The sequence below is a fragment of the Neofelis nebulosa genome, chromosome 2 (genome assembly GCF_028018385.1).
Source record: "Neofelis nebulosa isolate mNeoNeb1 chromosome 2, mNeoNeb1.pri, whole genome shotgun sequence".
Taxonomy (NCBI): Eukaryota; Metazoa; Chordata; class Mammalia; order Carnivora; family Felidae; genus Neofelis; species Neofelis nebulosa.
In genome coordinates, this window is record NC_080783.1 from 128,219,214 (window position 1) to 128,241,932 (window position 22,719).

Consider the following 22,719-nt stretch of genomic DNA (forward strand, 5'->3'; position numbering starts at 1 on the left):
TGCGGTTAGTTAGCAGTGCTCTTCCTCATCAGCCAGGTATGTAGGTCTCCGTTACCCTTCGTCTTATTCGTGACCACCGTGCTATTTTTACACTGATTTTTATAGATAAGCCAACTGAGGCTTGGAGCTGGAGGAGCTCAAGGCCCTTTAGTGTGTAAATGGGAGAGCCTGCAGCCTGATGCTGACCGTGCCAAGTGCTAAATGAATGGCACAGCTACTGCATCCCCGAGCAGGCAGTTCAGTAGGGGACAGACGGGAAGCCGGCCTCCTGGGAGAGAAGCCTAGAGGGTCTGGTGGGGCAGCCACACGAGTCCTCTGGGGCCCAGGAGAGAAAGACATTTAAGCTCAGGCTGAAAAGGCAAGTAGCAGCAACAGCCCCCAAATTACCTTGACAGGGGCACATGTGGGACATACCAGAGGCCGGGCCAAGGCCTCGCTGACATTTGCCCAGAATCTTCTTGCCAAGGACTGTATTTGAGCAAATACTAAGTACCGACTAAAGTGACTAAAAGAGCAAATGAATGCACTGGTCGTAGGTGCTGGGGAATAAAAATGATTCATTAGAGAAAGGGCACGGTGGAAGGGGTGGGGAACGGGGCATACACACTTTGCAAACAGAGCCCTGGGTTGGCATCCAGGCTCTGGCTCTCGTTATTTTGTGACCTTGGGCAAGTTCTTTATCCTTTCTGTGCCAGTTTCTCATGTGCAAAATAAGCACTATAATGGTACTACTTTTCAGGGTTATTATAAGCAAGAAGCTATTACATATAAAGTGCTCAGAGTAGTGACCGGCACATAGTAAGCACTAAACATTTGCTAGCTCCTGTGTGGAAAATGAACTTTCAAGAAGCATCAATATTGGGCCTGGTACCTAACTGGCCCTCAGTAAGTGATAACTCTTGATTAACAGGGGACAGTTCCCTCAGGTGATAAAGCCACGGGGTAACTCATCCCTCAGTGGATTGAAGGAGCACTGGACCTTGAGCCTGGTTGGCAATAATCAACATTTTATATAACTCAGCCATTTACAAAGGGTGTTCACATACCTTGCCCGTCTCAGGACCCATATGAGAAATGAAGCCAGAGATTGTGGATGACCACTTGCTCCAAAAGACATTTCTGTACAAAAGCTTGGATTTGAAAGGCCAATCTACCACTAGCACATTCTGCAGCTATGATAAGGCTCTTACTCTCCTAGGCCAGGCCCTGGGCCTACAGATGTGTGGATCCTCCCACGCACCCGGGCTTTATGGCCCTTGCAGCTTTGATATCCTGTGTTCTTTTCCGCACAAATTTTTATATAGACATTTATAGACCTTTGCAACCCAAGAGGAAAAAATGGCAACTCTGGTTAAGGGAAGCTTCAGAGGAGAATGGGGAAATCAAAAAAGGGGAAGGAAGCAAAGCTATCAGACAAGCTGGCTCAGTGAGCCAGGCTGCCTGGTGGAGTACGAATGTGAAAATCTATCTTACCCAAACTAAAATTTCATGATGCATACTTCCTATTGGTCCTGGCATGAAACAGCAGAAAATGCATCACGCACACACGAATTGTGTCAAACTCCCTAGTCCTGTGCAAGTTGCTTAGGGGCAAAAAGTCGATCAGTCACAGGGAATTCCTATCAGAGGCTGTGTGACTTACAGAAAAAATACAGTGCTTGCTTCCCCTCTGCTGCTCCTAACCACGCTGGCACATCAGGCTTCTCTTGGAAGCCCAGCTTGGGGCCTGCACTGAGGCGCAGTCAAAACCCAGGCCAAGCAGGCACTGAACAGAAGAACCCACAAGAGGGAGATTTTCCCCAGAGTACATTTCCTATATAAGTCAAGAGACTTAAGATCCCGTACACATGGCCTAAAGGTAAGACAAGGGACCTTTTAAGTCATTCTGGAAAGGAAACAGTACTTTCATAAGCATCAGAAACAAAGCCTCAAGATCAAACTAGGTGGAAGCAGACGTGCCCAGGATCGCAAGGCCAGGTGCAGGCTCCAGGGTCTACAAACCGACACCTCCCAGAGATTGTCCTTGCCTCTTCCCCCAGCGAGGTGGGCTCCTGGGCCCTCAGACACACTCCTTCCCACTGTGAGGCTGACTCCAGATGGTCTGCTTCCCCAGGCTCTGGGCAAAGAAGTTTCCTCTCAGTCCCAACCACCTACCCTTGCGAGGGCCCAGAGCAGCCGACCTAGCCCCTCCCCCTCCCTAGCACTGAAACTGGTTTGGCTGAGGCCCCCTCAGGAGAGCGATCCGGGGATGCCTGGGGCTCCTACTGCAACTCTATCAAACACAGGGGTACAGGACAACTTATCACCTCAGCAGCCCAGAGCCCTGAGCTGGGCTGGAACAATCCTGGATTGACTCTGGATAAATGCCAACTCCCCCAGTACCTCCCCCTCAGGTGGCAAAGGCAGGCAGCCTGGCAGGGAACAAGCGGGTGACCTATCAATGCTGGCAGGAAAACCCATTTTCTGGACTTATAGATACTCAGGGACCGTATTTCCTGCAGACAAGGCAATGGGGGTCATTTTTGCTTCCTTTTAATGTAAACAGAACACACAAACACGTTAAAAACCCCAACGTGACACAAGAGAATACACAGAGATTTATATATAGGTATTTACAGACCCCTGCAAGCCAAGAGGAAAAATGGCACCTCTGGTTAAGGGCAGCTTCCGTTCCTACCCCCCAACCCTGTCCAAAACCAAAGTACTGAGGCAGCTGTAGGAGCCTCTGCAATTGCCTCGGGACGAAAGCAGGAGGCTGGAGTGACATCAGAAACCCCCCAAAGCAAAACCAAGATTCCGACTTTCTGACCCTGGCCTAATGCTAAGCCCTCCTCCTCGGCCGGCTGAGACTCCAAGGATGTGTGTGTCTCAGGAAGAGCCTCAGTGTGGCCCCTGCAACTCAGATGCAACGGCGTCCCAGCCCATCTAGGCTTTTCCCAGCCTTGGGCTGACTGAGAAATGAGCCGCAACCGACCACGTCCAAGAGAAGAGGGTGGGGATGAGTGAAGAAGAGAGGATCCCACGCAGAGAGCTCGCTGCTCTGAGCAGGACGCTGGGAATGAATGAAGGGCCAAATTTGACTCACCCACAAGCCCAGCGGGGCCTAGGGAGGGCACAGTGGGGCTGTGGTGCCACCTGGAGGGAGGTGGGAGCACTGCGGCAATGAACTGGGACAGCCCCTGGGGCACCTCCAGATCACCCCTTCTTTCCTTTGCAGTCAGTCCCCTGCCCAGGAGCCTCACTGCAGCAGCTCCTCCCAGGAAATGGGCTTGGAGAAGACCTCCCTTTCTAACCAGAGGTCGTAGTTCATCTGGAAGTCCTCAGGGAGGTCCACCCGCTGGCCCAGGACACTCTGCAGGCAGTTGTCCACAGGTAGGAAGTCCGGGTTGCTATGGGCTCGGTCATACCGCCGGGCGTTGAAGCGTTCGATATTGGCACGGAGGGCACATTCCTCTGCCTGGAAGTCCCAGGGCCGCGCATCAAGATCTGAGACAAAGCAGGAAGACATGTTCAGGGGCCAAGCGCTCGTGGCAGCTCCCCCTGGGTTCACTAGAGCTTGGGGCCAGGCTGGCCCTGGCCTGAAATGTTGATTGTCAACTGGGAGCCAGAGACCTCCAATCTCTATCCTCGGGAAGACTGACAGGGCTTTTTCCTTAGACACAAAGGAAACTCAGGTAAAAAGAGAAAAGCCAGATCTACAGGGAAAGGGGCCACACTGCAGTTTAGGGGGACCCAGCCAGGGAGAGCCATGGAATGACATACTTCTCTGAAAGTTACACTCTCCTGGCTCTCTGAGATCAATGGCAGGAAACTGCAGATTCCCTCATTTGCTCATTCCCTCAGTTCCCTGACCAGGGACTGGGGGCCACGCTGGGTCTACACAAATTCAGGGCATCGGGGTACAGATGTGGTCACCTGGCCATGGGGCTGTGGGCTAGAATGGTATGGTGCGGCAGCACACTCAGGAAAGCCCGGGAAGAGCCCACTCTGCCTGAAGGCTGAGGGAGCCCCCCAGATGGGAGGGACGCATACAGATACCGAACAGTGAGGCATATGAGGGAGGCTTCCTGCCAGGGGCAAGAAAAGTGGGGGACAACGTGGTTAATGTGCCAAGATCCCTGTGTGTGACAGAGGCTGGGCTGGAGAGAAGCTGGATCAGATTATGAAGGAGGGGAAGGGAGGCTGGGCAAGCCTCACATGCCTTAAGAGTGTGGCTCAAATTCTAAGGGAAATCAGAAGCTAACAAAGGATTTCACTCGGGGAGTTAGCCCCACAAGATATGCTTTTTAAAAAGATCACTGGGGCAGGGCGTCTCAGTGGCTCAGTCAGTTGAACATCCGACTTCAGCTCAGGTCATGCATGACCTCACAGTTTGTGAGTTCAGGCCCTGCATGGGGCTCTGTGCTGACAGCTCAGAGCCTGGAGCCTGCTTGGGATTCTGTGTCTCCGTTTCTCTCTGCCCCTCCCCAACTCTTGCTCTGTCTCTCTCTGCCTCTCAAAAATAAAGAAAAAAAAATTTTAAAAGATCACTGGGGCACACTTTGAGGCACCGATGAAGAAACTGGGGGCAAGGAAGCCATCAGGCTCTGTGGGAATTTCAGTGGCCAGAACTACGAAGGTTGTAGTGAGGAGAGAAAAGATGGGAGAGCATCTTGTGAGAGTTTCTGGAAAAGGAACTAGTTCAGGGGGAGGAAGAGAGTACTGGGGGATGATCACAGGCACCAAGTCAAGGCAGCTTCTCAAAGTCCTTCCTGGAGCTCCTATCCTGAGGCCACAAAAGCAGGAACTAGATTCTTCGGGGTTCTGGAAAGCTGTCACCCCTAACCCCCCCACCCCCCTGGCCCGGCCCAGCTTGTGCCAGAGCCTTACCGTTGCCGTACGCCCAGTCGTCATTCAGCCGATGCCGCACCTTCTGGTAGATGGCGGACATGGTCTTCATGTTGCTCTTCCGCCACTGCCGTCCCAGATACTTGGTTTGCACCTTGAGCAGCTTCAGCACGTAGAGCTGCATCATGGCCTGTTTCACCTTCAAGGCCCGCTTCAAGATGGGGGCCGACTTGAACACCACTAGCATCTGGAAAGAGGCACGAGGACCAGGCTGAGGGCAGAGAAAAACTCCTGCACTACCACCTTCTAGGGTTAAGGGTAACCAACCATCCCAGTTTTCCCCAGACTGAGAGGGTTTCCCGGGCACGGACGCCCCACTGCCCAAATCACAGGTCATTGTGAAATCTGAGGAAAGCCGTGAAGTCTCTCACTGTGAACGTTCCTATGTGCATGTACGTAAAATCTCCGAGGATTCATGGACTTCCCTACTCCAAAGGCGTCCTCAGACTCAAGGTTAAGGGAAACTCCTAGAACCCTGGTTGTGTTACTGATGGAGATTAAGAGAATGTAGTAAAATCCCTTCTCTAAGTGTCGATTCATTTCAGGCCATGACCGAGACTCTTCTAGCTTCTAGTTCAACTCAGCAAGGGGCCAGGCATCAGCCATTAACATGCAAGGATGTGGCTACAGGAAGAGTCCAGTGAGAAGGGTATAGGGCAGCAGCAAGCCTACTCCACGGGCGTCCTGGGAGGGGACAGCACGAAGTGTGGCCCTCTGCCTTGAGCTCCGAGTTGCGTGCCTGCTGACTGTACTAGCTCACCATCGTCCTCGAATGCTTCCATTTTGTCAGCTTGTTCAAGATCCGAAGCAGATTGATGCAAGAAAAGAGGTTCCTCCAGCAAAACTGGTTATTGTCACCTGCTTCCTGCAGGAAAAACCCAGGAATGCCTGTAATTCTCACAGCTGCAGGGTGCTCAGTGGTTTCCAAGGCCCTCACACCTCTCTCGGAATTGCCAGCTCTCTCCTCGTCTATAGCGGCAGCCCTCTCCTCTCCTCAGCCCAGGGTACTTCCATCCCAGAGCTTGGCAGGGATAAGGGAGTCCCCTAGAATTTTTCTGCAGGAAACACGGAGCATGATTTGAGGGGGCTGTGCCATCAGCCTCCACACCTGGGGCACCCACACCCAGGCTTCCTCAGAGCTGTGCCCCAGAGATCCAGTGTGGGAGAGGGAAACCACTCGACCAGGTGAGCTCTGGGTCGGCAGCCCCTGAACACCACACTCCTGATGAACTACTCCCTGTATCCAAATCTTTCCACTCTGCAAGGTCCCTCCTCCGGCCCTTCTGTGCAATTACAGTGCTTTAAAAGCCAGCACCCAACGGGTGACCTCATCTGTGAGCCCCTCTATCTCTGTATCGGGGGAGGCAGGCCCTCCAACACCCCCCTCACGCCAAAGGAACAGCGTGACTCACCAGACTCTCAGCAGTCAGTTCCGGCAGCTCATGTACCACGCAGTGAGGGTAATCCAGGACAGAGATGCTGCAGGGAGAAAGAGAAGCCGGGCGACCACCGTGAGCAAAGATAGGGGCTGGAGAGACAGCTGGGACGTGGCTGGCTCCCAGCCTTCCTCCTTACTTGCTGGGAGTGGAAGCAGGACCGCCTAGCCTGTACTCCCCTCATTTCCCCAGCTAGAGGATGATGAAATCCCTGTTTCAAGAGAACTTATACGGTCCCTCTATGACCAGGGACCAGCCTGTCATCTTGTAAGGTTCAGAGAGACTGCTTTCCCAATAGCAATGAGTCTGGGGCTGGAGCAGAAGATTTCTCTAGGCAATTAATGTATGCCAAGCTCCTAAAGGAGACGGCGTCTGGCCCACAGCTCACTCTGCGGTGTACCATCAAATACAGCTGGTACCAGGCGACGGGGACAGGGGTAGAGTCAGCAGATGGGCCCTTACGGTGCACATGGCAGAGCTCCGTAGAGAACAGGAGGCCCGGCCAGTGTCCTCGAAGAAGCACACAACAGTGAGGGCCCAGGATGAGAACCCTCCCACCCAGGCACAGACTGAGTCACCTGTCACTAGACTAGCTGGACTCAGACCTGACACACCGGCATTTTCCAGAGCAGAGACCATGACTCGTCCATCTTTGTGTCCTGACGTCTGGCAGAGTGCTGGCTTGTAGGTGCTGAATGAGCTCAGGAGAGGCCAGCCGGGCCTCTGGCCATCCCTACCCCTTCCTGATCCCTCATCCTTATCACCTGTTCTTGGCGGTGATGTAGGACATGATGTTTTGATTGAAGAACTTTAGGATCAAAGGGATGCAATTGGCAAACACCAGGTGCTGGGCCATGTATTCAAACTGAAACCAATAGAAAAAAATAAGCATGCCCTTTAGGACCACACCCTCCTCCCTCCAGTGATAAAAGGCCTTAGTTGGAGGACTGGATCTTAAAACATTCATGCAGAGCTCAAGGGGGTTTGAAGGGCAAGGCCTCTCTGGGGCTGGAGGAGCAGCGCTGCCTGAAGCCCTGGCCCAGTGAACAGAAGGGAAGGCCCGGCAGGTACCTGGTAGACGTGGTTCAACTTAAAATGCTTGAGCAGCAACAGCAGGACAGCAGAAATGGCCTTAACAATGACCTCTTTGTGGCGGTTCACATCCACCCCTAGCTTCATGCTCTGCAACACGGTGGTGCTGGAAACACAATTTCCGGGTGAGCCACCAGCATGGGCAGCGCTACCCTTTGGGCACTCGCAGGAGAGATGGGATTCCTGAGCCTTCCCCAGGCAAAGGCTTCCACCTCACCACCCACCCTGTGGACATCTCTGAGATCAGGGCCAGGGCTCCTCCCACCCACCTCAACAAGCAATCCAGCTCAGCACAATTTGCTTCCTGGGGGACCTCAAACACGTTCTTAGCCTATTGCCCTGCTTTTCCTCCCAAAATGAACTTCTCCTTTTCAAGATCTTCCTACACTTTTGCCATGAGATGAACCTGGGTTCCTCAAAGTGTATTCTGGGGAACGCTAGCACACTGAGATGTTTCAGGCTATGGAGAAAAAAGGGCTTTGGAGTCAGATAAATGGAAGAAGCACTGAGTTAAATCGGTTTCTTAATTCAGGACTTCTCACTGTAAATCTAAGAGGAGATTTAATATTTGACTCTGGGACCCTTCTTCCAAGGACCATCATGATGGCCTAGTGTTCTGGGACACTCCCTTTGGTAGTAGCCAATCCCTGCCTCCTCCCTCATGCAGCTATCACTGCCAGACTCAAGGGGCCCAGCCCCCAAGCCCTCAGGGAGCCGGGCTGAGCTGGCACGCTGGCACGCAGGAAGGAGGTCAGATCAAAGCCCAGGTCCTTCTCAAAGCAGAAAATGATCTTGTTTTGTACTCTTACATCAAAGCGATGAGGTCAGTGCCTCAGGGAAAAAGAACCCCTAAGGATTTCACTATCAGCTAGAGATATCCGCAAATACTCCACATGCCAAATCGCCAGCCAATAGGAAAGAATCCTATACCCAGCTCAGGTTCAGCTGCTGGCTGGTAAACTGTCCAGAAGCTAAACCTACAGGTCCTGGGTGTGTTGCTCAGACAGCTTTCGAGGGAAGGTTTCAGGAAATGTCGAACACAGCCTGATTCATTTTATAGAGGAGAAAATGACTTTTCCCTAGTTCACTCAGTGGCAAAGTCTACACTAGAATCCAGGCCAACCACACTAAGCCACTTCCCCAACCAGTAAAACCAAATATTTAATCCCATAGATACATTTTCTTTCTTCTGAGTCAGGAACACCCTAAACTTAACCTACAGACAAGTTGAGCCAAAAAAAGAAAACAAACGAGTAAGAGTGGGACCAAGAGGAAAACGCTTCCCCTGACTCCTCTACTTGGCGGCCCCTAGCCTGCTCCATTCACAGGCATACTACTCACGGCATCTCCTCAGGCAGGACGTCTGCTAAGATGTTGATTGAGTCTGTTTTGGCTTTCGAGGTGGGGGCGGCAGCCAGCAGGATCTTCAGCAGCGCGATCTGGGGAGCAGCAGACCGAAGCCTGAGAAGTGGTCCTTCGGGAGGTGTTCGGGCGGGCGGGAGGAGGGGCTGACACCGGCAGGGCATCCTCTCAAGGCCAGTGTAGCAGGGAGGGCGGTCCCATGGCAGGTACTGATGGGCACCGGAGGGGTCCCAGACCCAGAGCACTCACGAAGAGGAGGCGACACCTCAAGAGCAGGAGCACTCACCATGTACTGGGGCAGGCTGGGAAGCAAGCCTTGGTAAAGGGTTTCCGCGGGTACCTGCTCCACTTCCTCTTCTCCCTTGTAACACAACAGGTACAAATACAAAACCCCAGTCCTGACTCTGCTCTCCTGAGCCAGCTTGCTAGCTGGCTGGAGGAGAATCTGTTAAGTATTGATGTAAATGATGATGTCGGTAACAATGGCAAACCGTGAAGAATACACGTGCTACACGTGCCAGGCACCATACTTGTAATAACTCACTTCAACTTTACTGCAGCTCTATGGAGGAGGGACTATCATCATTCCCATTCTACAGGCAAGGAAACTAAAGCACAGAGAGATTTGGTAACTTGCCTAAGTTGCCACCTACTGAGTGGTGGAGCCGGGAGTCAGAGGCAGGTGACTGTGCTCTTGACCCCCACCCTAGACATACGCCAGCCCTGGTGTGGGAGCGAGACTGGGAGTTTTTTGAAGACGGGGCCTGGAGCAGCTCTGTAGTCTGGGCCCAGCAGTGCCTGGGAGCTGCTGGCGGTCCAGTGGCTGAAGAAGGCCTCAGACTCACCCCTGAGAGAGGAGAGCGAAGGTACTCCTCCTCCATCTGCGCCTGTACCTCTGCAATCGACGTGTACTTGTGCTGGAGAGAAAGAGGGAACGCCTCTCAGTCTCTGGCCAGAACCCTGCACCCTGGCAAAGACCTCAGGCAACTTTCCTCAAGCCCGAGCTTCTCAAAGAGGGCTAAGTCACCACAAAGATCCCTAACTCAAATCCTGAAATATTTTCTAAGTGGGCACATACTTAAAACCAGTCTAAAAGCACACATTAGACACAAACTAAGGGAAAGGGTTTTTTTCAGATAGCTATAAAGACAGAAGAAAAAACTATTAAAGGGAGAATCAAGTACTCAGGAGCAAGTACTCAAGTACTCAGAAGCTAGTACTCAAAAGCCTAGCCGCACAAGGCCCACTTCGTACTACAAATCTCAAACACACACTTCAAAAACATACTGACATTCACACACCGACATGTTGTCAGGGAAGACATCCTTTCCCCACTCTTGATGCCTCCTCCCATGTGGAGAGACATGTGCGTGTAAAAACTCCTGGCCTCCCTGCTTCTTCCCACACGCTCTTTCCTCACTTTGCTGACTGGCAGGTATGGGAGGAGGAACAGGACTTTCTGACCCCAACCTCCTTCTCTCTTCTCTTTAGAAAAAAAAAAAAAGCCTGGACTCTCTTCTGCTCCTCAACCAGGCTTAGCATAGTTCCAGCCCTGCCTGGCCCTGGCTGCCTAATTCTGGAAGTAAAGCATTGGGATGCATATCATTACCATGTTCTTACGGCTCACTCTCCAGTAGCTCTATCAGCAGTAAAGCTGGTGTTTTGATCTCCATCTGCCCAGTTCTCGATCTCAAATGCTTTAGAACTAAGGCTAGGAAAACTCAGGCCCCTTAAAACTCCCAACTATCAAACACGTTTTTTTTTTTTTAATTTTTTTAAACGTTTATTTATTATTGAGAGACAGAGAGAGACAGAGCATGAGGATAGGAGGGGCAGAGAGAGGCGGAGACACAGAATCCGAAGCAGGCTCCAGACTGAGCTGTCAGCACAGAGCCTGATGCAGGGTTGAACTCACAAACTGCGAGATCATGACCTGAGTCGAAGTTGGACGCTTAGCCGACTGAGCCACCCAGGCGCCCCTCAAGTATATCTTTAATAACGGCCCAGTTAAGTCCCCAACAAGAACTCAGCTAAAATAAGTAAAACTTACCAAGAGCTGTGTTAAAGGTATGGCTGTGGTCCACCCATTCCCCCGCCCCAGGCTCCTTCAGGCAGACAACCATCTCAAAAGGTTTATCCCAACAGGCTGCTCTCACTTTACTCACTTGGGACCAAAGTAGGCCAAAAGCTCACCCAAGGCCACCTACCTGTTTCAGAGTCTTGATGCTTTCGTGGATTGGCCTGGGCAGCCCCACCACTGTGTTCGTGTCACTGCAGAATAAAGAAAGCCCTGTGTTGAGCCCGGACATCAACTCGCCTTGATCCACAAACACCAGAGGCCAGGAGAGTGCACTCCCGCTACCTTCCTTCAAAAGGAACTCAGATCACACTCACCTGCCTAGAGTGTAACCGATAAACTTGCTACGGCTGGACTCGAGGAACATCTCAATGTCTTTCTCTCTGCCAAAGAGAATGAACAAAGTTTTTATTAAAAGTTATTTCAAGGTGCCATGGTTAATAAAACCATAGAAGGTTCAGAAACTGCAAAGCCAGAAGAAAAGGTCTCCCACCACTTTTTTTTTTTTTTTTAAGTTTTCATTTTTCAGAGAGAAAGAAAGAACATGAGCAGGGGAGGGGCAGAGAGAGAGAGGGAGACACAGAATCTGAAGCAGGCTCCAGACTCTGTCAGCACAGAGTCCGATGCAGGGCTTGAACCCATGAACCAAAAGATCATGACTTGAGCCGAAGTCAGACGCTTAACCGACTGAGCCACCCAGGCGCCCCCACTGTTTTTCTTTTTAGTAAAAAAAAGGAAAAAGAAAATCTTCACACTGTCTTAATGTCCTTCATAACGTTGTTGGGTCAATAACCTGAAAGTGTATTATGTGTATGTAACCAGTTTACCTGTAAAATTAAGGTGACACATCAAACTTAAAGCACATGTCATTCAGATACCAATAACAAGTTTGTCAAAAGAATTTCTCAAATATGTAAAGTTTTTACAACTGGATCTATACGCTTCTGATATTTTCATATGAGTCCTGTTCTCCTGCCTCAGACAAGCAGCACATGTCACATTTTCTGAAGACTTGCATTGTAATCCCATCCACAGATCACTGAAAACTGGGGTTTCAGATGGAAAAAGTGACTTCTGCATTGCCCTTTCACATACTCACCTATTTCTTAAGTTGGTGACTTTTTAAACAGAAACCACTCATATCCAGGTACCTTCCCACCTGATTTATGCATACATATCTCAAACACCTTACCTAGGATTCTAAAGCTCTTCCTTAATCTTTAATTTTTCTGTTAAGAACCACATACAACCCCAAGGTGAGTGGAGATGGGTTCAGTTAAGTGTCCTTGTTCTCATTTTTCCCTATTCCCCCTTCATTAGTACGGCTAACCAAGAGCTAATTCATATTACTGATTCAAGAGCCATACGCGGGTCTCTCTGTCCGAGGCCAGCACCCTGAGGCCTCTAGGCCAACACAGGGTACTTTAAGAGAGCTTCATCCCAGAGCCAAGGTCAGCCTGGCCCTTCAGAGGATCTCGTGTGGTGACTCAGGCCTGGGGCAGGCTTAGGGGTGGAAGGCCTCTGGTTTCAAGAGCCAGGAGTGTTCCAGGTGTCTGAGGCTCACCTGACCTTGGGAGCCCACGGAAGCCCCTTTGGGCAGGTAAGCCTGTCAGTCTGAGGGTGCTGCAGTGGGGGAGGCATCACTTCATCCCGCTCAAGGGGGAATGTCTCCCCCTCTAGGCTGTTGTCATCGTCATTCTCCTCTTCCTCTTCTCGAGAGTCATCAGCCTTGTAAGGATCCCGCTCATTGAAGGCATCCAAGTTGTCCTGTTTTATCAGTGCCTGAAAACAGAGGGAAGGGGAATCGGACAAGTGCCAAGCAAGGAACCATAAGAGGGCAAGGAGGCTAGACAAGCCATAACACACAAAGGTGGAAGGCAGAGCCAAGGGCAGTGGAAAAACCAGAGAGGAAGTCAAGGTTGGGCCCAGAGGACAAATCCTCTCTTGCTGCAGCACCTCAAGAGTGCCATGTGGTGAGTGTCCACTCAGAGACACAGCATCCCCCAGCCTGGAGGCCTTCATTTGGATTAGCTGCTCAGAGAGGATTTCCAACAACCCCACTCATCCGGGGATCAGGCTGCCACGCGATGTGCCCCTTCAGACCCTCAGGAGTCACCGGGGACACCGGTCACCCTCACCTTGTGCTCCCGACGGCCCCGCTTCTGCTGCTGCTCAATCAGGTCTGAGGCAGACGCCGGCGGGGAGGCGGCCCTCATGTTGCGGATCACCTTGATGCTGTCCTCAGGCAGCGGGGGAAGGCCCAGGATGGTGCGCTTCTCGGCCTTCATGCTCTGCAGCTCCTCGAAGCCGCCCAGTGTGCACTGCAACGCGGACGAGGGGCGGGGCCGGGGTCACACATCTACAAATGGGTCCCTCAGCCCCGCGTCAGGCTTGAAAGCATGCGTGACACCATGACCTGCATCAATCTCTGAACCAGGGACTAAACCCACTCACACGAGAATTCAGCGACACTAACGTGGGAGTGGAGAAAGCAGACCAAGGGAAGGAGGTATGCGGGCTGACTGAGCCGGCACACACAGGTTTAGCTCTGCACGTAGGATATATACTCTTCGTGCCAAAAAAGCAAACTCAGGAGCCTATCCTTTCAGGTTTCTAGAAAAGCCTGTGACTCACATGCTTCCAAAGCTGTACCTACCAGTCTTTCAAATTCAAATCGGGAATACATCATTAGATACTCCAACATCCCCCTAGAAGCCAAAACCCCAGTGGTATTCAGCTTTTGTCTCTGGCTTCAGCGAGGCTTTGTGAGGAACCAAGAGGATGTCTCACCAAAATATAATGTGCGCACCACTCTAAAGAGATCCTAAACTCACGAGCCTGGCTCTGCAGAGTTGGCCTGCTCTGGAAAGAGGGAGGTGAGCCCCAGGGGGAGGAGGAGTCTCGACGGCAGCTCCACTCTCTGCTGAGGTCTCTCGTCCAGGTGGAAAAGGCGGCGAGCTCGGCTGCCGACAATGCCCCAAGCCGAGGGTGCTGGCCATTCTTTCCCTAGCCAGAAACAGGCTCCACACCACACCCCGAGGAAGATGGCGCTAGCCCAGGGCTCGCTCTTGCTTCCTTCAAGTGACCTCTGACTGAGGGGACCCAGTTACACCAGCTCTAATTCTGCTTCCAATCACTTTACTGACTCCAGCCAGGTTCAGAAGCAGCCTGTCTGGCTGGGGGAAGGTGTTTTATGACTCCAGGAGTCAGGGAGCCAACAATCTATTTTGACTCAAGGGCCAAGTCCTCTTTGCCTGCCGTGAGTCAAGCGTGCTATTTTGTTTTAAACCAAAGCAGTTAATTACATGTTAATTTATATAGAGATTTTCATACAATTCAACATTTAAAAGGATATACAGTACCCCCCTTCAAGGGGGTACTCACCAACACTGTCTTCCAGAGAAGTAAGAGAACTTTCTTCATGGGGAAGTGAGGGGCATGACCGCTGCAAAATTTGGTCACCATCCCAAACAGCATGATGGCAAATGGTTCGTTGTTGTACAGGGGGGAACCTAGAGGCAACACAAAGTGATCAGGGCCACCAGCAGGAACAGGACCCTCCCACAGGCCAGCAGCCTCAGCTCCCGGGCAGAGCCTCAAGATGCCAGGATCTTCAGGGCCCTACCCAGCTCAGCCCTGAAGGTCTGTCGCATGGTCCTCCACTCGGCCTTATCGCCCTCACACTCCTGGTGAACGGTCTCCACAATCAGGTACATGATGTTGAGCAGTACCCTGGGAACAAGAGCCAGTCATAATGGTGAAGAATGAGGAATCAAGGGGGCGTCATGGCTTCCTCACATTCCAGCTGACATGAGGAAAGCTCGTGCACAAAGGCTAGTTGGTGGCGGACGGCTGTGACACGGGGAGAACTGAGAGTCTCACAGGGCCCCTCTTGGTGTGCCCTTCTCACCCAAGTGCTAAGGTTACGACCAGATGTTACCCTGCTTTGTATTCTGGCACTGAGCTAAGTGCTCACTCAAAGCAGGTGCTTAATAAATAAGTGGTTCCTGAACGCATTAATATGAACAAGAACGGCCATAAGCATTTACTGCCCTAAGCTCCCTGGAGCAGGAAAAACAGAGGTGGGCACGAGCTGTGGAAGTAGCTGCCGGATCAGAAGAAGCAACGCAGAGTCAAGGCAACAAGAAGCAAAGGTTACCACACTGGCACGGGAATCGGGAGCGAGCGGGCGGTGCCCCAACCACCGTGGGGAACACCACAAACAGCCAGTCTGAAAACTCCCAGAGACAGATTCTAAGCCTCACGGAAATGGGAAGGTGATCTTACTGTTTAGCAGCCACTATTACTTCTCGTGCGGCCACAAAACGCCACAAAGGAGGTGGGGGTCGAGCTACCCACAGAAGGCGGAGCCCAAGGAACCACGTCATGTGTTTCACCAAACACAAAATACCACACCGCCAAGGTCTCGGCAGCTGCGCGGGCAGGAGGCCGCCCCTCGCCACGGCTCTAGTAAGCAGCTTCACCCGACGTTTCCTTTAGGAGTCTCCTCCGAGCCCCCCCTAGGGAGGGCCCTCAGCAGGGCCACCACGGGCCACACTGAGTCAACATGTGCAGAAGGAGTGCACACGTGGCGAGGACACCTGAGGAGGCCCTCCTGCCCCTGCTCCAATCTCATCCTCGGGGAGCCTAGGCTCGCCGCCTGCTCACCTCAGGTCTGTGCTGTCAGCCAGGGAGATGGCCGGCTTCCTCACCGCACTGCTGCAGGCAGCACTGTTGCTGAAGGAGAGATTGGGGAGTCAGGCCCTCCTCCAGGAAGGAAGATGAAAAGTTCCCCTGACAAGTGCTGGGGAACAAAACGCTTTATCGTGTGTTACGACTGCCCAAGAGGCCACAGTTCAACGTGACCAGAATGGAGCTGGGACCGCCCCCCCCCGCCCCGCCCCCATGTGGCCCACTCGCCCTTCTCAAAAGCAGTTGGTTCTGCAAGCTCTGTCCCCTCATCCCCTGCCTCCCCTTCCCTACTCAAGCTCCCCAGAAGAACTCACTCTATCTCCATATTCAGAAGCTCCACCAAAGCATTGAACGTGCCCACCTCCAGGAGCAGAAAGATGTTGTAGCGCATCCAGGACTGCACCTCTGCCTCTGAGCTACACTCCCCAAAGGTGCCTGCGAACACGGGGCACAGCTGAGTCCCTCCCTGTATCCGACAGGGCGGTGCCAGGGTGCCTGGGGGCCCACTCGGTACCTTGGGCAACGTAGAGGATTGCTCGAGCCACCTTGAGTCTTTTCTCCCTGGCAGTGACTTCCAAGCCATCCAGGAGCCTCATGGCATGCGTACGGTGCTGGTTGGTGTCCAACTCGGTCCATTTCTTGTCTGTTACTGCAGGGAAAGAGACCACTTACACGGGAGCCCAGAAAAATCCTCGCAATGGAATGGGTACAATGTTAACTTCCCGAATTCAGGCCTGCCACAAGATCAGAAAACTCAGAAAGATAAGTTACTCTCTTACAGCAGCATAAGGCCACACTGCTGCTCTATGCATCTGAGTTTTCAGACTGAAACACTGCTATTTTTGGTGCAATTTCAATCACATAAAAAGTTATTTCCCCCCAATACTCACACTCTGAAAAGCCACCACCAGAGCACCAGCAGGCCCACCCTGAAGGTCACATGTGGCTTTGAACAACCGTGGTTCAGCAGGTTTCTTAGGTCAGTCCAGGGTGACTCCAGTCACTCAGATGACTAAGAGAAACCCTGCGGCCCTCATGGTGCTGGGTCAAAGGAACCAAGAAGTGAGGGGAATCCTCTCACCATGGATCCGGAAGTCTTCCTCAAAGCATTTTCGATTCATCAGGAATTCCGGCCCTTCCGTGTAGCTGTAAAGCTCTGTCAAGAACAAAGCCCCATCAGCTCCATGTCCACGTTCTGTAGGGGCCTCATATATAGCAGAGAACGTAAGGCATTTGCTTCTAAGCCCCATTCTGTCCCTCAGTCACAGTGACTCTGGGCCTGTCCAGTTACTAAGGGGGTCTTAGTGCTCTGACGGGCCCGACAGAGAGAGTGCTGACTTCCCCTGTAGCAGATAATCAGAGTGCCAGTTACAGACAAATCCAGGCATTTCCAGTCCAGTGCACATCGGTCCTGCCACACCACAGGCTGACTGCCACTATGGACACGTGTCTCTCCAGTGGCTACTATGGAGCAGCTCAGGCTAGCTCACGTTACACATGAGCGGCAGCGACAGATGTGCACAGAATGCAGGCACGCTTGTCGGCACGCCCCATGACCTGCCGCCCTAGGAGACACCACCGCCAGGCAGGCAGTGGATGGCCGAGGAGCATCACCATCTGTGATTGGGCCATGGTCAACCGACCTGACTGCACAGAGGTGCTTTGCCAAAGTTATGAGCTATACAAGGCTTGAATCCCATAATTAACATGTTTTATCTATCTATCTATCTCATTACTAGGCTAGCCAGGGGGGAAAATGAACTCCAAAATGACATTCACTCTTAATTGTATTAAAGACCAATATGGGAAAAAACACCCCCAAATAACATGAAGGTCTATGCTTTACCTGAGAGCTCTGCAGCCCACTTGTCCGTGTCAGCATATTCAAACTCGAGATCTGGAGACTCGGAGTAGCCCTTTTGAGAAAAGGAGAGAGAGTAACGCAAAAGACCATTGTGAGTATTTTCCAAAGGAAGAAACACATATGCGTCCAGAGACACTGCTGGGTTACAAGACACCACCGCCTCCACTCCTTTGAGGTTTTATCACATTTCGCCTCCTGGGCTAGCTCAGGCCTCCCGATTAAGACCTTGCACAGCACCTTCCACTTTTCCTTAGAGCGCTTACAACTGACCATTATATACCGGCACGTGTATTTGTTTTGTGTCTGCCCCTCCACGAGAGTGCAAGGTCCCTGAGAGCGAGAACTCTGTCCACCAGTCTGCTCACCAATGACTTCACAATGCCCAGCACACTACCTGGCCTGAATGAGGGCATGAATGACGAGTTTATAGTCAAATAAATTCTCGTTAGATGAATGAACACAAAGCTTCTATGTGTTCTGTGCAGTGAATGTACCATTCCACATGGTGCTACGATTCCGGAAGGCTCACTTCTTTCTGGCTAGTAGGCCATCAACAGCTCAGGACAAAATGCGTATTGACACTCTCAGCTTTCCTGCCCTTCTCTCAAATTTCAGTGAGAACTGACAGAGAAGGTAGCAGCCTAACAGAATGGTCTCCCTCCCACACACAGGAGAGAATCTGACAAAGAGAATCTTCACTGAGGGGGATAGGTGATCACCGAGGAGGAGAAACACCATCTGGGAAGCCTGGTGCTCGGAAGATAGAAGAGGTGATGAACAGGTAGAGCCCTCAGGCTTAATTACAAGCTACTTGGGAAGACAAAGACCACCCACAAAGTGACATAACAAACCCACAGAAACTGAAAAAAAAAAAAAAAAAAAAAGAAGAACTCTACTCCATCAGAGGCAACAGAAGGTACACTTTCACAAGTTACTGAGCTTCAGTTTCTTCATTTATGGAATGGGAATGACAAAAATCTATCTTCAAGGTGTTTTTTTGTTTTTTTTTTTAATGTTTATTTTTGAAGGAGACAGACAGAGCATGAGTCAGGGAGGGACAGAGAGAGAGGGAGACACAGAATCCGAAGCAGGCTCCAGGCTCTGAGCTGTTAGCACAGAGCCCGACGCGGGGCTCGAACCCACGAACCACGAGATCATGACCTGAGCCGAAGTCGGACGCTTAACTGACTGAGCCACCCAGGCGCCCCAATCTTCAAAGTTTTTAGGCCAAATCAAAATTATGTAGCACACAGTGGGCGCTCATCAGGTGTCGGCCTCCCTGTCCTCCAGGCATTGCTCAGGCTCCCAGCCCACGGATTCCAGCTGTGCCCCAAAGAGCTGAGTACAGCACCAGGATCTCTAAGAAAACGAACTGAAACAGGCCTCTCAGCCTGAACGTGTTCACTGACTGGCCTTTCATGTGTTCAGTCTCTATGGAAATTAAAGGGTAGAAAGAGACATTTAAATGCATCGAAGGGTATTTATCTGATCATTTGTGGCTACTTAGGAAAATTTATCACTAGTTTTATTTATTTTTATTTTTGAGAGCAAGGGAGAGGGGCAGAGAGAGAGAAAGAAAGAGAATCTTAAGCAGGCTCCACACTCACCATGGAGCCGGACATGGGGCTCAATCCCACAACCCTGGGATCATGACCTGAGCCAAAACCAAGAGTCATGCTCAACCAACAGTCACCCAGGCACCTCCACAGCTAGTTTTAAACTAAAACTCCTCTTCTTGGGACGCCTGGGTGGCTCTGTCAGTTAAGCGTCGACTTGGGCTCAGGTCATGATCTCGTGGTTCGTGAGTTCGAGCCCGGCTTTAGGTTCTGTGCTGACAGCTCAGAGCCTGGAGCCTGCTTCCGATTCTGTGTCTCCCTCTCTCTCTGATCCTTCCCCATTTGTGCTCTCTCAAAAATAAATAAACATTAAACTAAAACTCCTCTTCTGATGAAGGCAGGTTCACTCCCACCACCTTCATAATCCTCTATCACACCACAATGCAAAGGCTTCTAAAAAGTCAGATTCATTGCTTTTTCAAATAATGCGCTTCAAAATTAAAGTACCTCCATTTTGGACTTGGCAAATTCTGACACGTTTTACCAGAGGTTTGCACTCGCCAACAAAATACAAAAGCTTGAGACGAACTGATTTCACCTATCTAAAGATGGTATCCTCGGCCTATGGTAGGACCTGGGACACTGCGCTTGGACAAGGAGGAATTCCCCATCGTTAATAAGCGCCTCACTGCTGACCAGCCCCTGAGTTATCTCAGGTGGAGACCTCACGGTAAAAACTCTGGGAACGTGCTGATTAAGAAGCCCTAAAGTGCTGTGACGCGTGTGTCTTCATTCATGAAATCTACAATGGGAGGCAGTGGGAGGAATTCTTTAACTCCGGGTGAGGTGACTAGTCAGCTCCAGACTACGGTGTCTCCGGAACCAGAGCAACAGCCCACTAGCAAGAGAGGGAATGCTGAGCCCTAATGCATGTTTACAATGTATATTTATGACTGTTAACAGTTCAGCATCGGACGCATCAGGCACCGTCAAACTAGGGCCAGGACCTGTACTAGCTAAGGTCAGAGTGAATAGGCAACGTTACCCCTCCTATACTCGAAAACGCCGGGCGCGTAGTACCATTAGTGATAATTGGCTCCGTCCGGTTTTGAGCTCCCTTCCCGGCCCACACACGCCGCCCACCGCGCGCTGCAAAGCCCACAGGTCCAGCGGACAGAGATGATTAGGGGTCGGGATGCAGCCGCCCGCCCCCTGGAGCGCACGCAGACCACTGACTCTTCATCTCCGAACTGGGACTGGGAGCGGCTTCCCCAGGGGCTGGGGCCCCGAGGCCGCACCCTCAGCCCCCGCCCCAGAGGAACAAACGATCAGTCGCCGGCTTCGGGAGGTTCTCCCGAGCGGCGGAGCTCGAGGATGGGACCCCGGCTTCACGCCCCCGGCTCCGGGGGTGCCAGCCTTGCTTCCTGCTCCTTTCTCTGTAAAGTGACAACTCCTCCGCCGGGCCATGTCCAACCCTCTGGGAAGCCCAGCTGGAACCCGAAAGCAGCCCCGGGCCCCTCGCAACCGCCCGCCCGGTGCCGTCCTCGCCCCCCGAAGCTCCTGACCTCCGAGTCTTTGCGCTGGTTGCGGTTGAACTCCCGGGCTTTGCCCCCGGGCAGGAGGCCTCCGCCGGCCCGCGGGGCTCCGGGTGGAGGCTGCGCGGTTGCCGGTGGCGGAGGTGGTGGCGGCTGGGGCTGTTTGTTGTTCATGATCAGCGGGCCGGGGCCGCCGGCTGCCGGCTCCATCTTGGCTGCTCCACACCCCCGGCTCAATTCACGGACTGTAGGCGTGCTACAACTCTCGCGTGATTTCCCCCAGGAACCTTCCCCGATCGCCATATTAAGTGTGGCGGCAAGTGCTGGAAGCCATCTTGGCTGCCCAACATCTCGCGAGATTGCCTCTGCCGCGACTCTTCTCTCTCTCCCCTCTTTTTGGTTCTCACCTCTTTCAGTCCCGGTTTAGGTGCAGTTTTATCTGTGAGTACTCCCGTAGCTCCCTCGGTCAGTTTAGTTGCCCCTGCCCTTCTTTAACATAGCTTTGCACTTGTCACTGCTATAGCTCTGTTCCAAACGTTAGGAGATATAATAGTGAACAAAATGGACACGATCCCAGTTTTCACAGAGTTTACATTCACTTGGGGGAAACACGGGGAACAAATGAATAAGTCAATAAAACAGATTTGTGATAAACATGCATTCATCATTCATTCAATAAACACTAAATGCTTCCTGCACTTTCAGGCAGTGCTATAGAATGGGGAACAAATCAAATTCCTGCTCTAATGGTACATAACTTAGTACCTAGTGGGAGAGGTAAACAATGAGCACACAAATACGACATTAGAGAAGTAAGTGCTGAGAAGAAACAAAAAGAAGTGTAACAGATTAGGAAGTGGCAGTGATAATGGGACGCATGGCTATATTAGGTTGGATGCCCAGGGAAAACAAGCCTGAGGGTATGATTTTAAATGAGTTCTGAAGAAGCGCCATGGAGACAATTCAAGTGGAGGGACCCGCCAGCTACAGAGCCCCTGAGGTCAGTGTGGCAAGTGAGGGGATTAGGGAGAGGATAGGAGGAGATGAGGGCCAGATACATGCAGAGCCATGAAGGGCATGAAAATTTTTTGAATTTTATTCTAAGTGAAAAGGAAAACCATCAGAGTATGTCAACCACGGAGGTGTATGGTCTGATGTTTAAAAGACCAGTCTGGCTGCTTTTTTGGAGAAGGGATTAGGGAGTTGAGAGTGGATGAGGGTGAACAGATTAGGAGATTATATAGATGAAAATGGGTAGGAGATTATATAGATGAAAATGATGTTGCTTGCACCAGAGTAGTTATGATATTTCTACATTGTGTGGGTAGATTGTACAGGATTTAGTGAAAGGCTGGAATCCTATCAGCAGGATAGAGAGGAATAAAGGATGGGTCCTAGATTTTTGGTTTGAGAAACTAGGTGAGTGGTTGTATTGCTTATTAAAATAGGGAAGTCTGGGAGAAAGAAAAACAGGTTTAGGAGGAAGATCAAGATTTCAGTTTTGGACATGTCACATTTGAGATGCCCATTAAACATCTTAGAGGTGATGTGTCATAATTACCTATTACTGTGTGGTAAAGTCCTTAAAGGCATTTTCTCCATCTTTCTCTCTCCAGAGTGCCACCTTTGCTGCTCCAGCTCGATTCCCAGAAAGTCCCTGTGATGCAGCTTTGGCGAAATTTCCACCAGGGTCCCAACTAGTAGGTGCTTTAGAAGTCTATGGGGCGCCTGGGTGGCGCAGTCGGTTAAGCATCCGACTTCAGCCAGGTCACGATCTCGTGGTCCGTGAGTTCGAGCCCCGCGTCAGGCTCTGGGCTGATGGCTCGGAGCCTGGAGCCTGTTTCCGATTCTGTGTCTCCCTCTCTCTCTGCCCCTCCCCTGTTCATGCTCTGTCTCTCTCTGTCCCAAAAATAAATAAAAAACGTTGAAAAAAAAAAAAAAAGAAGTCTTTGCTGTAAAATAGTGAATGAATCTAAAGCCACTCTGTTGCTACTTCTTCCTGCTGATCTTCCTGTCCTTTGTCCCTGTTTCTTTTCATATCCAGTAACACACTTGGTAAATTAGCATTTCATCCAAGCTGGGCTGGGCCAAGGTGACAGGAAAAATGAAGGAATTTGCAGGAATGGGACCCATGCAGTTCTTGGATAAAATCAGCAGATCCCACAAAACCCAACACATAACTGCTTTCTAGTTTTAGTAACTGGTTGGGCCAACGTCT

General features: G+C 51.4%; 1 protein-coding gene across 1 annotated transcript; it reads right to left on the reverse strand.

Annotated features, from left to right (window-relative positions):
• Positions 1–2,516: 2,516 nt before the first annotated feature.
• On the reverse strand, positions 2,517–20,753 carry STRIP1 (striatin interacting protein 1). Its single transcript, XM_058716266.1, has 21 exons — positions 20,532–20,753; positions 17,393–17,462; positions 16,628–16,702; positions 16,061–16,195; positions 15,861–15,981; positions 15,523–15,591; positions 14,480–14,586; positions 14,239–14,366; positions 12,993–13,175; positions 12,419–12,636; positions 11,172–11,237; positions 10,985–11,048; positions 9,623–9,694; positions 9,064–9,138; positions 8,757–8,854; positions 7,395–7,521; positions 7,088–7,188; positions 6,300–6,366; positions 5,648–5,752; positions 4,870–5,074; positions 2,517–3,486 (listed from the first exon to the last, which is right to left on the reverse strand). Exons 1-21 carry the CDS (start codon positions 20,709–20,711, stop codon positions 3,239–3,241), a joined length of 2,514 nt encoding a protein of 837 aa, XP_058572249.1. The 5' UTR covers positions 20,712–20,753; the 3' UTR covers positions 2,517–3,238.
• Between the last annotated feature and the right edge of the window lie 1,966 nt (positions 20,754–22,719).

Coding starts and splice junctions, on each gene's coding strand:
- STRIP1 (XM_058716266.1), bottom strand. CDS start 20,711: ATGGAGCCGGCAGCCGGCGGCCCCGGCCCGCTGATCATGAACAACAAA. Junction 16,703..17,392: donor GTGGGCTGCAGAGCTCTCAG/GTAAAGCATAGA, acceptor TGTTCTTGACAG/AGCTTTACAGCTACACGGAA. Junction 6,367..7,087: donor TACATCACCGCCAAGAACAG/GTGATAAGGATG, acceptor TTCTCCCTGCAG/CATCTCTGTCCTGGATTACC.